The sequence below is a fragment of the Sceloporus undulatus genome, chromosome 6, assembly GCF_019175285.1.
Source record: "Sceloporus undulatus isolate JIND9_A2432 ecotype Alabama chromosome 6, SceUnd_v1.1, whole genome shotgun sequence".
Taxonomy (NCBI): domain Eukaryota; kingdom Metazoa; phylum Chordata; class Lepidosauria; order Squamata; family Phrynosomatidae; genus Sceloporus; species Sceloporus undulatus.
The window spans coordinates 102,287,513-102,300,901 of record NC_056527.1 but is presented as its reverse complement, the minus strand read 5'-3'; the positions used below and the strand labels follow the sequence as shown (position 1 = coordinate 102,300,901).

The window sequence follows — 13,389 nt, the reverse complement described above, 5'->3', positions numbered from 1 at the left end:
ATCCTATAGAGGGTTTTTTTGTTACAAGGGGACCCTGGTATCTGCTAGAGTTTGCTTCCAGGACCTTGTGGATACTAAAATGCACAGATGCTCATCTCTTTATATACAATGACACAGCAAAATGGCATTCCTTATGTAAAATGGCAAAATCAACATTTGCTTTTGGGAGGATTTTTTTTTTTTTTTGGTGAATAGTTTCAGACCATGGCTTGTTGAACCCTTGGATGTAGAATCCATGAATAAAGAGGGCTAACCTTTACAGTTACTCCTTGATGTAGGTGTTCTCACTTTGAGTGTAAGAAGTCCAGAGTTCAAATCACATGAATGAGTGTTATACTTTTAAAGAGACCCAGCAACTGCCCTGGCTCAGTGCTAGGGAATTCTGGGAACTGTAGTTTATTGTGGCACCAGAGCACTCTGACAGAGAAGGCTAAATGTTTCACAAAACTCTAATTTCCAGAATTCCCTAGCACTGAGCTAGGGCAGTTAAAGTGGTCTCAAACTGGATTATTTCTGCAGTGTGTTTTGGCTTTACACACTGGGAGACCAGGGTTTAAATCCCTGCTTAGCTATGGAAATCTTTTGGGTGATGTTGGGATGTCATGTTCCCCCAGCTTCAGAGGATCATAGAATCATAGAATCATAGAATCGTAGAGTTGGAAAAGACCACTAGGGCCATCCAGTCCAACCCCCTGCCAAAGGCAAAACCTGGTCTGAACAAATTCTGTCAATAAAACCCCATGGGACGGTTGCCTTTGGAGGTAAAAAGAAAACCAACTCATCTGTGATGTGGTGCTGGAGAAGAGTGCCGAGAATTCTATGGACAGCCAAAAAGAGAAAAAATGGCTTCTAGAACAGATCAAGCCCGAACTTTCCCTGGAAGCCAAGATGATCAAGCTGATGCTGTTGTACTTTGGCCACATCATGAGAAAGCATGACTTTTTAGAAAAGACAATAATACTAGGAAAGGTAGGCCATAGTAGAAAAAGAGGAAGATTGCACTCCAGATGGCTAGACTCAAGTGGGGTACAGACTGGCAGAAAGAGGTGGCCAGTGGCCACCTCTCTTTTCCGCGTAACCGCACCGCAGCATCCAAATTGTGCGGCACAGCTACGAGGAAGCAAAAGGACTGCTAAAAAGCAGCTCCTTTTCGCACCCCCACAAACTGCCTGTGGCAGCGTGAAGACATTGCTGCCACGTGCGCCCATCTGGAAGGTGCGCAGCAGTGATGTCACAGCTGTGCGCACCGTGTATATGGCGCCACACAGCTGTGATGTCCTGGTGATGTCCTAGGGTTGTGGGGCGTCTAGAAATGGTGCCCTGAGGCAACCCTAGCACATCGCCAGGATGTGCTACAGGGCCTGTTTGTCCAGGGCCTGAATTATGGAGGTCATGGGCCTGAACCTACAAGACCTAAGCAGAGTAGTGCAGGACAGGGAAGACTGCAGATATCTCCTTTACAGGGTTGCCATGAGCCGAGGTTGACACATGTGCAATTTAACAACAACAGCATCAACTACAACGTGCCTTGCCTTTTCTCTTTGGCATTTTACACTATTTTTTCATTATTTTTTTCAGACAGAAACTGGCCGTTGGAAATAGGTATTACATTTCTGCTTTCGTTATCCCCCTCCGGAAGATGATTGGCATTTAAATAGTTAAATGTCTCTGGCTGCTAGGGAGGAAAATATGCAAATGGAATGGTTCTTCTGCTCTCCCAGCGGGATCTCTATTCTCCTTCCTTCCCACAGTTATTAACTCTTTCTGCCCCCACTGAACCTCCTGATACATTGCTTGCCAGAGCAGCAACTTTCAAGGAAAAAAATCAACATTCACTTTCTTTCCAACACACAGAGACAAACCCTAAGTTATGACTGGGTGGTGACTGTGAGCAATGAACCACTGGCTTGGGGAGCCTTTCCAGTGACCATTGTTTCCTCTTTCCTCACCCACTGCAGGGAGAAATGGGGGGGGGGGAGCTAATTATATTAAAAGCTTACCTCAGTTTTTCAAGATTTCAAGTAGAGAAGGGAAGAAGAGAGAGAGAACGCCAATGAAGGCTTTACACATTTTCTGTTGTTGTTGTCCTGAGAGAAAAGGTGAACACTATGTTTTTGAATAAAACTTATTTAAAATTGAGATCCTATGACATCAGTGGGAATAGGTGACAAGGGAAGCAGAGGTGCATAAGTCCTCTCTCCTTTGACTGACAGCCAAAAATGACACCAAATGTAATAAGAAACATTGCAAGCAGAATTTGTGCTTGTCCTCCCCTTTGACTGCCAGCTTCATGTGATTGAGAATATGCTTAGATGAGAACAGGTAAGAATAAGCTCAGGAGAAGTGAAGGCAATTGGACATCTATTTGAAGGTGCAAAAATCTGTGCCGGTTCACTTAACACACTTATGTATAGATTGGCTCTACAAATACTCATGCAGTTGTATAGATCCATATCTATGAGAGTTTCAGAACATTGCCTTTTTAATTGACATCTCCCATAGCTGGGTGGGGGATTATGAGAGCTGTAATCTATAACTTTTCTGATACTCACTCACTCACTCAGTCTATCTCTCTCTTCTCTTCAGTACATACTGTAATGATCAACTTATTTGGATCAGCTAACACACATAGAAAATACAGTCCAGCGTAGTAGTGATTAGCATCTTGGACTTTAGGTGGAAAGATCTGGGTTCACGTCCTTGGGACAATGTTAAGTTTATATTGTGGTGGTCAGTGTCAGAGCTTAAGGCCTACCTTACAACATCATTATTAGCATACTATATGTGGGTATATTGGACTTAACCCAAGCCCATGTATTTCCCCCTGAACTCTGGAGGATAACCATTCAATATGCAGCTTTTCCTTTTTTAAAAGAAAATGGGACTCATTTAATAGAAACTTTTGGATCACTGTGGCCTGTTACAGATAGCCAAAATAAAGCTGCTTCGAGTCACAGTGGAGGTATGGTGTTTCAATGATGCATGCGTCCTAAGAGTCCAGAAGCCACACCAAAGCCACGCTCCAGTCCTTAGGGATGGACTGGAAAAGTTGGGGGTCGTCTTATAGGCCCAGTCGTCTTATACGCTGGAAAATACGGTGTGTGTGTGTGTGTGTGTGTGTGTGTGTATATGAATCCTACTAGGTCTTGATTTTAGTGTTTTTCAGGACTGGTAGCCAAACTTTGCTAACTTTAAGGATTTCTATTTTCCTGTTGAAGTTGTCTTGGTGTTTGTGGATTCCAATGGCTTCCCTGTGCATTATGACCTGATAGCTGTGGCATGGTCCAGAATTTCAGTGTTTTCAAAGATCATTTTATGCCCAAGATGGTTTATAACCTGCTACACCTGATTTTTCTGGCTGACCCAGTCTGCAGTGTATCTCGTGTTCCTTGATTTGTGTTTGAACACTATGTTTGGTGGTCCCTATGTAGACTTGTCCGCAGCTGCATGGTATGCGGTAAACTCCTACGGCTGTGAGAGCATCTCTCCTGTCCTTTGCTGAGTACAGCATTTGCTGGATTTTCTTGGTCGGTTTGTAAACCATTTGGAGGGAAACTGGTGAGGAAATTGTCCATTCCCCCTTGTGATGATACTGATGACTAATGTTTTTGTTAGTGTAAGGGTCTGCCTGTATGGGATTTTGGCTGCTGCAGTCCTGTTGCCAAAGCCTTTACAGGACTGGGCCCAAGCTGCCAGAGTCCTGAAAGGATCAGGGCTAGGCACAGCTGGCTCTACTCATGTATGACAACTGGAGGAGCCCTGGTGGCACAAGGTTAAATGTCTGTACTGCAGCCACTCATTCATAACCATAAGGTTGCAAGTTCAATTCCAGAAAAAAGGCTCAAGCTTGACTCAGGCTTGCATCCTTCTGAGGTCACTAAAATGAGTATCCAGATTGTTGGGGGCAATTAGTTTACAGTTGTAAACCGCTTAGACACTGTTAGTTCAGTATGAAGCAGTATATAAATGAAATTGTTTGTTTTGTTTGAGGTACAGCCATTTCAGGATAGCATTGGCCTTTCAACCCTTGTCACAGCAACACAGTCTTCTGTGCTGCTGTAGCTGCTCTGTTTCCATTTTGCCTTGTTAGCTTTGCTGTGTTCAGACTTGATCTGGCCCATTGGACATCTGGAACTTGTCCTTGCTGTATTTATACCTGGGCTGTTTCCTGACTTACCTTCTGCCTCTGGCCCATTAGGCATCCTAAATCTCACCATCAATGGTCCTGGCCCCAGAAGCCCGCCTTGGGATCCAGGTCACCCGTGCTTTAGACCCTGACAGAATACATTCAAAACTCTGTCTTTGAAAACTGCACAATTTTTGCAATCTTTCTCACAGTGGGAAGGAAATTTCTCAATTTACTCATTGCTTCCCTTGAAGCACTTGTACTTTTGTAATTAATAAAATATGGGACAACTCAGATCCAGTACACCAGGCTCAGTGTACCCTTCTACCTATGATATAAACTGGTCTTCTAAAGGTAAAGGTAGAAAAGTGACCGGTGCTATTCTGGTAATATCATGAAAACTGTATTTTGTTTTTGAGAAAGTGATGTTATCTGACAGACAGTGAATATGTAAACTCAGATTTTGAAAACTTTCATTGTTAAAGTAAGTCGTGTTGCAGCAGTGTGAAGACTCACTTCTGCCTAGATTTGATAGATTCTTAGAAGTTTTGACTCAAAATACCTTCATTGGTATCTTCAGCGGAAGCATTTGCAGATACATACTTAACCATTTCCACCAGGATTTTCAGTTGGCAGAATCAGAGAGTTGGGCCATCCCTCCCACACTTCCCCATAGACTGTACCATTGTTGTCAGCATGACTGGATGTGATGCAATATCACATCTAATTTTAGTTTGTGGTTGGAAAATTGTCATTTTTTTCTTGGTTTGGAGGAAGGATTGGGAGTGTGCACAGCAGGAACCATCCTGCAACATTTTTTTTGGTAGTTTGGGTATTTTGAGGGCACATCCCCCCCAACAGCTGGTAAGTGACAGCTAAATATCAAACTCCCATGCTCTTTATCTGTGCCATGATGCTGTTCTTTGTGGCCTTTCCTCATGAAGGCCAGCAAATACACTACCCCCTTGCAATGCTGTGTAGCATGAGGGGGATCCAAATTTCCCTGGATCTGAACAAAGTTGTTTATTTTTTAACAAAACTTTCTGATGTAATCTTATTGAAGGAGAAAAACAATGTGTTTTAGATGTGTTCTTCCAAGCACTTACACTTAAAACTCTTAGCTTTGAGTTGGTAATTAAAAGGACTGTAATTGGATTTTAAAATGACAACAATTAATGCTGTGGCTCCCTTGTGCCACCTTCTGCAGTGCCCTTTATTATCAGGAAAGCTAATAACAAAGTCTTTGAAGGGTGTCATAACTACTCTGAATAGCATTGGGACGAAGGTCTGAACACAGAACAATCAGCTCTCTAATACTTTATATTTTGGTTGTCAGCCTTCTGAGATGAAAATAAATGGAAAAAGGATAATCTATGAGACTAGTACTCAGGATGGTGTTACTACTTATCTTGCTTCTGATCTTGCTTCCACATGTATGCAGATGCTGCACCATTCAATGTATGCTTGGAGATCCACACGAGCCACTTCACAAGTACCACCAGTCAGGAGACTTCTTCATCGGAGGCATTGCTTCTCAGACCTTCATAATTTCCAGTCCAGTAGACTTCACCCAAGAGACCCCATCTGCATCATATGAAGAGCTGGCGTAAGAATCATGACATCATATAATTATCGAGTTGGAAGAGACCACAAGGGCTATCTAATCCAACCCCGTGCCATACAGGGATACACAGACAAAGTACTCCTGACAGATGGCCATCCAGCCTCTCTTTAAAACCTTTAAAGAAGGAAACTCGATTATACTCTTAGGGAGCATGTTCCATGGCCAAACAGTTCTTATTGTCAGGAAATTCTTCCTAATGTTTAGGTGGAATCTCCTTTCCCATAGTTTGAAGTCATTGCTCCATGTCCTACTCTATGGAGAAGCAGAAAGCAGGCTTGCTCCATCCTCACTATGACATCCCATCAAATATTTAAACACGACTATCATATCAACCCTTACCTTTCTCTTTTCCAGGCTAAACATACCCAGATCCCTAAGCCATTCCTCATAGAGCATGGTTTCCAGACCTTTATGTTCTAGTTTCATTGTTTTTAAAAATTGTTCAACGAAACATGCATTTCCATCTATTTTTCCCTATTACTTTTGTGGGGACAAGGTGTAGGAGATTTTTTTTAATAAAAAACTTGGAATGTAAAATAGAGTAAAAAGTTTAAGGAGAATTTTAGGTTTTTTCTTTAAAGAATAATACAATGCATGTTACCTCCCCCCCCCCAACTTGCTTCCTATCTTTGTTATGCATGCACCAAATAATGCTTAGCTTTTGATGATACATCCCTTTCAGCTATTTCAATCTTATTATGATCATTTTAGGATTGATTGTCTATTAGTTCAAGAAAGGCTGCATATAAGAGTAATAAAAATATCACTTCATTATATGAATGACTTTCAAGAATGGTACCACACTGTCATCGTAATGCTTACATTGCGATATCACTTTTTCCCCTTAAAATTGATTTTAGCAAACATTGTCCTATAGATAAATCTAACTTCATTTTCTTTCTTTTAAAATGAACTTTGATCGTCAGTTTTCACTTTATTTCTGACAGATTTTTTAAAAAATTGTCAATGAAAAATTGAATAATGACATTGTTTGAAAAATGCAAATTCATCTTACAGCTACTTGTAATGCAGGGGTAGGCAGGTATTTTTGTTTGTTGAATACCTCATCCAAAAAGTTTGTATATCATACTGGAAATTGGCACTTTACCAAGTAAATATACTGACAGATATGTCCACAAGTCACTAATATAGCTTGCTAGCTTTATCTGTAAATGACCTAAGGTTAATTATTGCCTCAGTAAGCCCTTTCTATAGATATTGTAATCTCTAATAATGAAGTAGAATCAGAGAATTCTTGCAAGAATTTTAGACAGTATGAAATTTCTTTCTGATGTGGAATGCAACTCTCATTCTAGTTTAATAACTAAGAATTACCAGCACATCCTAGCCTTGGCGTTTGCAGTGAAGAATGTCAATGAAAATCCCCATCTCTTACCCAATGTCACTTTGGGGTTCCACATTTATGACAGCTATTTCACAGCCAGAAATACCTACCTTGCAACAATGCTTCTTATCTATACATTGGGGAGATTTCTTCCCAACTACAAATGTGACCCTCAGAATACCCTGATTGGAGTTATTGGGGGATTGGACCCACTAACTTCACTTCATATGGCAACAGTCTTGGATATATACAAGATTCCACAGGTAGGACTACTCTCTGTGTGCATTTGTTTCTGTCTGTCTACAGTGTTTTATCATCTTCCCTTCATTTAGTGTTTATTTTCATTTTTGTATATATGTTATTTTTCAGTGACAAGGGAATTAGACAAAAGTGATAGACAAATGTGGACATATTCCTGTTCTCTCATACACACAACATTTATATATTTTCTTGTGCATGGAGATTCTTGTTGGAATCAAGTGTGAAGGGATTATGAGGTGCATGATAAAAAACCCAACCACAATATTTCCATTCTTGTAGAATTTACCTATGACTATCGCATGTGGAGCAGAAAGTTCTGAAGAAAGGATTCCTTATGCATTTGGTTGAGGGGAAAATCACCCCTCTATAGGACTAAATATCCCAAAGGCACCAGATATCATGTGTTCTTGGAAGCTAAGCAGGGTCAACCCTGGTTAGTACTTAGATGGGGAACTGCCAATAATTACCATGTGCTGTAGACTATGTGGTGGGGCCAATTTTAGGGTACAAGAAAGCAGAGTGTCCACACACCCTCGAGCCCTACGACGTTGTCTGGGTGTCATTTTGGTGCACGCGTGTTCACGTGGAACGTGTGCCAATGATGTGCCTCGTGTGTCGCATCCAAACAGCACAGCGCACAAGGAATATCACCACACCGCTCCAGGGTGCTACTGATGCCTCAGCAGTAGCAGAGGAAGGAACCACATTTTACGGCTCCTTTTTTATGGCGCATCATTGCTGTGACATGCGGTCACTGCGGCAACAATACACGGGAGAAGAGGGTGGCATCTCATCGCCCTTTTCTGCCTGTCTGTATCCTTCCTATATTCCAGAGGAAGGAACACCTCTTGAATATTCCCTAAGAAAGCCTTATAAAATTCATGGGGTCATTATAAGTCACTGAATGCTTAGAAGTATGGCATATTGTATGTACATCGTCAATTAAGTTAACAGTAGAGAATTGCCTGAGGTGTACAGTCTAAGAGCAAACAGATATTAAGATAATACATATTAAAATTCAAACAGTAAAAATATATCACAACAGGTTAAGATAAACATAAACTATCAATCATGTTGTGTTTTGAATGCCAAATCCATCCTGAGAGATTTGCTATTCATGGGTATTTGCTGAATTAAAATAGGAGGAAAAACAATATATATAGTAAAGGTATTTTCATTCTCATATGGAAAATAGGACAGTTTGTTGCTCCAAATGTTTATTTCCTTGCCTATTCAGTTGGACTCCATAACCCAATGAAGAAATGAAAAAATCTCTTTTCACCATAAATGTGCCTTGGGCAAAAGCCAACATTTAAAGACACATCCCCTTCCAAATTAACTTTTTAACATGGTCAACTATTTAGCAATAGCTCCTCAATTTATTATTTCATAATTTTCATCTTGATTGAGTGCAAGGTAGGAAAACCCTCACATTTCTCTACAATATATATATATATATGTATATATATCTCAGTGGGAAAGCAAGAGGACCTGCTTAGTCCTGAAGAGGTTAGGTCAAACCTGCATTGTATTGGAAACAACAGCAGTAATCAGATGATGTATTTTGAACATTTAATGGTGATATATGAACACTGTTATTATACCTTTTCTCCCCTTGACCCTATTTTTAGCTTATATATGGCCCTGCTCCAGTGATGAATGATAAAACTCCTGGCCTTCCATTCTACCAAATGGTCCCTCCTGAAAAACAACAGTATACCGGGATTTGCTCTTTGCTGCTGTATTTTAGATGGACATGGATTGGGATCCTTACTTTCAATGATGAGAATGGAGATAGATTTCTAGAAGCTGTATTTCCAATCTTTTCCAAGAGTGGTATTTGTTTTGCTTTCATAGAAAGAAGCCACACCTTTTCTGTGGTTGACAAAATTAATGAGATGTTTGAGCAAGGGGGAAAAATACATGACAGAATCATGGACAGCAAAGCCAATGTAGTAGTAGCTTATGGACCATCATATTCCGTGGTGTTTTTGAGATGGTTTCCACATCTATCAGGACAGGAAAAGGTGACAAATAAACCAGAAGGAAAAGTCTGGATAATGACAGCCCAGATGGAGCTCACTTCAATGGTCTATCAAAGGACTTGGGATGCAGAAACAATCCATGGTTCTCTGTTCTTCTCAGTTCATTCCAATGCTGTGCCAGGCTTTCAGCAATTTATGGCAAGCAGAAATCCTTCCAACACCACAGGAGATGGTTTCATCAGAGATTTCTGGCAACAAGCCTTTGCCTGTGTATTTCCAGACATTAATGAGGTAGTTGGGGAGATATGTACAGGCAAGGAGAAGCTGGAGATCCTACCTGAACCTCTGTTTGGAATGAACATGACTGGTCACAGCTACAGTGTCTACAATGCTGTCTATGTGTTGTCCTATGCTCTACATGTTTGGTTTTCATTTAGATTGAGAGGCAAAATGGTGATGGACAGAAGGGGATTGAAATTTCAGAAAGAATGCTTGTGGCAGGTAATGGCACCAGGCACACCAGTCCTGTGGGTGTAACAAAAGGTTCCCAGATGCATGATAAACTCCATACCAAGCTTTTCCTCTACTATCATTATCTTCTTTCTCTTCCAACCATGTATGTGTAAAGGACCATTCATATTTAGTCAACATTTCCTATTTTCTTTGTGCAATCTGTGAATATATGATGATGAGTTATACATGATTCCCTCCTGCTTTTCCTTCTATGATTTTTACACTTTGTAAAGCATAGTGTACTTTTGAACTACTCTGCCCCCTTCTCACCTATCCTGTCTTCAATATTATGCTGTTAGTGCCTTGATTGTCCATTTAAAAAGATATTTTTTGTAATATTTCTCCCATATCAGGGGACCAAGCAACAAACCAGGGTTTAAGAGCAACTTGAAGGGGGCTAAATACCCTAAAGGCATCAGATGCCATCTGATTTTGGAAGCTAAGCAGTGTCAGCTCTGGTTAGTACTTAGATGGGAGACTGCCAATGAATGCCTTGTTCTGCATGTTATATTTCAGACAAAGGCACTGGCAAAACCACATCTGAGTACTTTGTACATAAGAAAATCCTATGAAATTCTTGGGGTTGCCATAAATCAACAGATGACTTGCAGGCACATATACACAAGTCCAGCCTTTGCCTTTTATACAGTGTTCTGAAGCATGTTGGCCAAATTATGAAAGTAATAAACTGGAGTGTGGGATATCAGACAGCTTTAAAAATGTTGTTTGCTATACATTATCCTTCTGTTTGTAAAGTCTTTTTTGCTATGCAAAATTACTTCCTTTGTACTGAAGCTGAATTATGAGAGATATATGTGAGTAGATTGCATTAACTTAAAAAAATTGGGGGGGGGGACCCTTGAAGGAAGTAGTGTCTTAGGTCCAAAACACACTGGAGAAATAATCCAGTTTGAGATAATTTAACTACCCTGGCTCAGTATTAGGGAACTCTGGGAACTATAGTTTTGTGAGACATTTGGCCTTCTCTAGCAGAGTGCTCCGGTGCCACAGAAAAGTGCAATTTTTAGGATTCCCTAGCATTGACCCAGGTCAGTTAAAGTGGTCTCAAACTGGATTATTTCTGCAGTGTGTTTCGGACTCAGCATTAGATTATACTCACGTTGCCAAGGATAGGCATAATTCAATACAAGCAGGCATCCAAAAAGGTGGCTATGAAAGTTTACAATCTAATCTACAATGGATGATCCCCTCACTTCCTACAGAAGTGTGTGACAGAGTTATGGATGTGTGACTTTCTCATGGAAACTGCCCACAGCTCTGTTGATTTTGTTTGCTTGAAGTTCAAATGCTTTGGAACCTCTCACCCCCCTAATCTCTTCTCTTTGTGTCTTTAATTCAGCTTCACTCTTTTCTAAAAGATGTCTCATTTAACAACAGTGCTGGGGAAAGGATCTCTTTCAATCAGAATGGGGAATTAACAACTGGATTAGATATTATTAATTGGGTTGTTTCCTCAAACCAGTCTTTTCATGCAGTGAAAATAGGAAGAATTGACTCCCTGGCTCCTCCAGACAAGGCATTCACCATCAATGAAAGTATCATAACATGGCACAGGGCATTTAATCAGGTAAAGTCTAATTGATGACAGTTTGTGGTATTTCCTAGGTTTGAAAAAAACAACAGCACGAGTCTTCTTTCTGAAATGTTAAATTAATTTTGTTCAATATTAATCTGGGTTCGAGATTTTTTTTTCTCTGAATGTGCAAAATGGTGTATGAAGTGAGCAGTGTAGCAATATAGCCATGGGTCCCAGGTCCGTTATTTTCAAGAGTATCATTAATGCTTTTTTCATTTCTGGATTAGATACAGCCCCTTTCCTTGTGCACTGAGAGCTGCTACCCTGGTTCTATCAAGAAAGTGAAGGAAGGGGAGCCATTTTGCTGTTACAGTTGTATCCCCTGTCCAGATGGGAAGATTTCTGATCAAAAGGGTAAGAATTATACTGAAATTAAGGGCAAATACACAAAAACCCCAGAACTCATAGCTCAGGTTTGCTATTACTTTGGAGAGGTAGGTGAGAAATAATAATAATAACAATAATAATAGTTATTATTTCAGTTGGCAATGTTCCTACCTGGTGAAACCATGACTTGCCACTGTCATACATGACCTCGCTTCCATTTAACGTATAGTATTTGTATATGTCCTTGCAAAGCAGCCAGGAATTGCAGCTGTTGTATGGAATAAGGGGTTGAAAAACCATTGCATCCATTTTGTTTCATGGCTGCATTTCTGTTTTCAGGCTCAAGATAATGTGCTCAATTAACCTGTAAAGCTCCAAATTTATTGGGATATAGGCACATCAAGGGCCACCTTTTTCTATTCCTTCCTTCCTATGTGCTCCACTTCCCCAACAATCAAATCAAGTCAAATTTTATTTGCATAAAACCATATACCATTGCAGATGTAACAAATACAATATATACCACTAGACATAACCAACATAAAAGCTTGCTAATACTAATACTTAAACAATATTTCTAAAATATGGCTCTCATACTAAAAATGGATACAAATAGTATAACTGAAGGGACTCAACATGCAAATAAAATCACTGAGCTCCTTTTAAAAGTAGATTCACAGACACACACATATAAATGAGCATACACATACATGTAAAAATGTGCAATTTAAAATCCAGAGCTCAATTGTAACCCTTCAATGGCAATTGATTTTTTTAAAAAGGTCTGTTTTAATATAAGAATAGGATCATGAGAATAGATGAATAAAAAGCAAAACAAGATGTGGGCAGTGTTTCCATCTCCCTATACACAAGCTCACTTCTGAAATCTACACATCTTTAAATCTTGTTTAAAACCTGATTATTTAGGAAAACCTAGAGCTAATGAAATGTATATCCTGTGGCTATGAAATGCTATTCCCACTGTCTTTAACCAATTTTTGGTCTTAAGGATTGTTGCTCTGATACTTGCTGACCTATTTAGTTACTTATATTGGGTTCCATGTATTTTACTATGTTAATATTTTAATACATGTTTGGTTTCTGGTTATATATTGACTTGGCATGAGATTTGGTCATATGTAGAGTACAGCCATCCAAATACACTTGTCCTGAAGCAATGACCGTGACATGACTGCCATCCTATTACCTTTTATGTTGTTAACTGTCCTCAAGTCAGCCCCAGCTTATGGTGACACTGTGAATGAGACCTCTCCAAGCACCCCTATCCTCCACTGCTCTGCCTAAGTCTGGTAGCTTCATGCCTATGACCTCTCTGATTGAATCTATCCATCTTGGGTTTTCTCTCTTTCTTCTACCCTCCACATTTTCTAGCATTATTGTCTTTTCTCGTGAGTTTTTCCCACTCATGATGTAGCCAAAATACAACAACTTCATTTTTGTCATCTTGGCTGACAGGGAGAGTTCTGGTCTGATCTGTCTGAGGACCTATTTATTTGTCTTTTTGGCTGTCCACAATATCCTCAGCACTCTTCTCTATAGCAAGTAGCAAGCAATAGCAATAGCAAATACATTTCTATACTGCTTATAAAT

At 40.0% G+C, this 13,389-nt stretch overlaps 1 protein-coding gene across 1 annotated transcript in view; it reads left to right on the top strand.

Annotated features, from left to right (window-relative positions):
- The first annotated feature begins 5,586 nt into the window (after positions 1–5,586).
- The window catches only part of LOC121933777 (vomeronasal type-2 receptor 26-like), a 9,695-nt gene continuing 1,892 nt past the window's right edge, over positions 5,587–13,389 (top strand). Inside the window, exons 1-5 of the mRNA XM_042473766.1 lie at positions 5,587–5,732; positions 7,067–7,358; positions 8,988–9,842; positions 11,215–11,442; positions 11,679–11,805. Of these exons, the coding sequence (XP_042329700.1) occupies positions 5,587–5,732; positions 7,067–7,358; positions 8,988–9,842; positions 11,215–11,442; positions 11,679–11,805 (1,648 nt within the window). The remainder of the gene's footprint in view (positions 5,733–7,066; positions 7,359–8,987; positions 9,843–11,214; positions 11,443–11,678; positions 11,806–13,389) is intronic.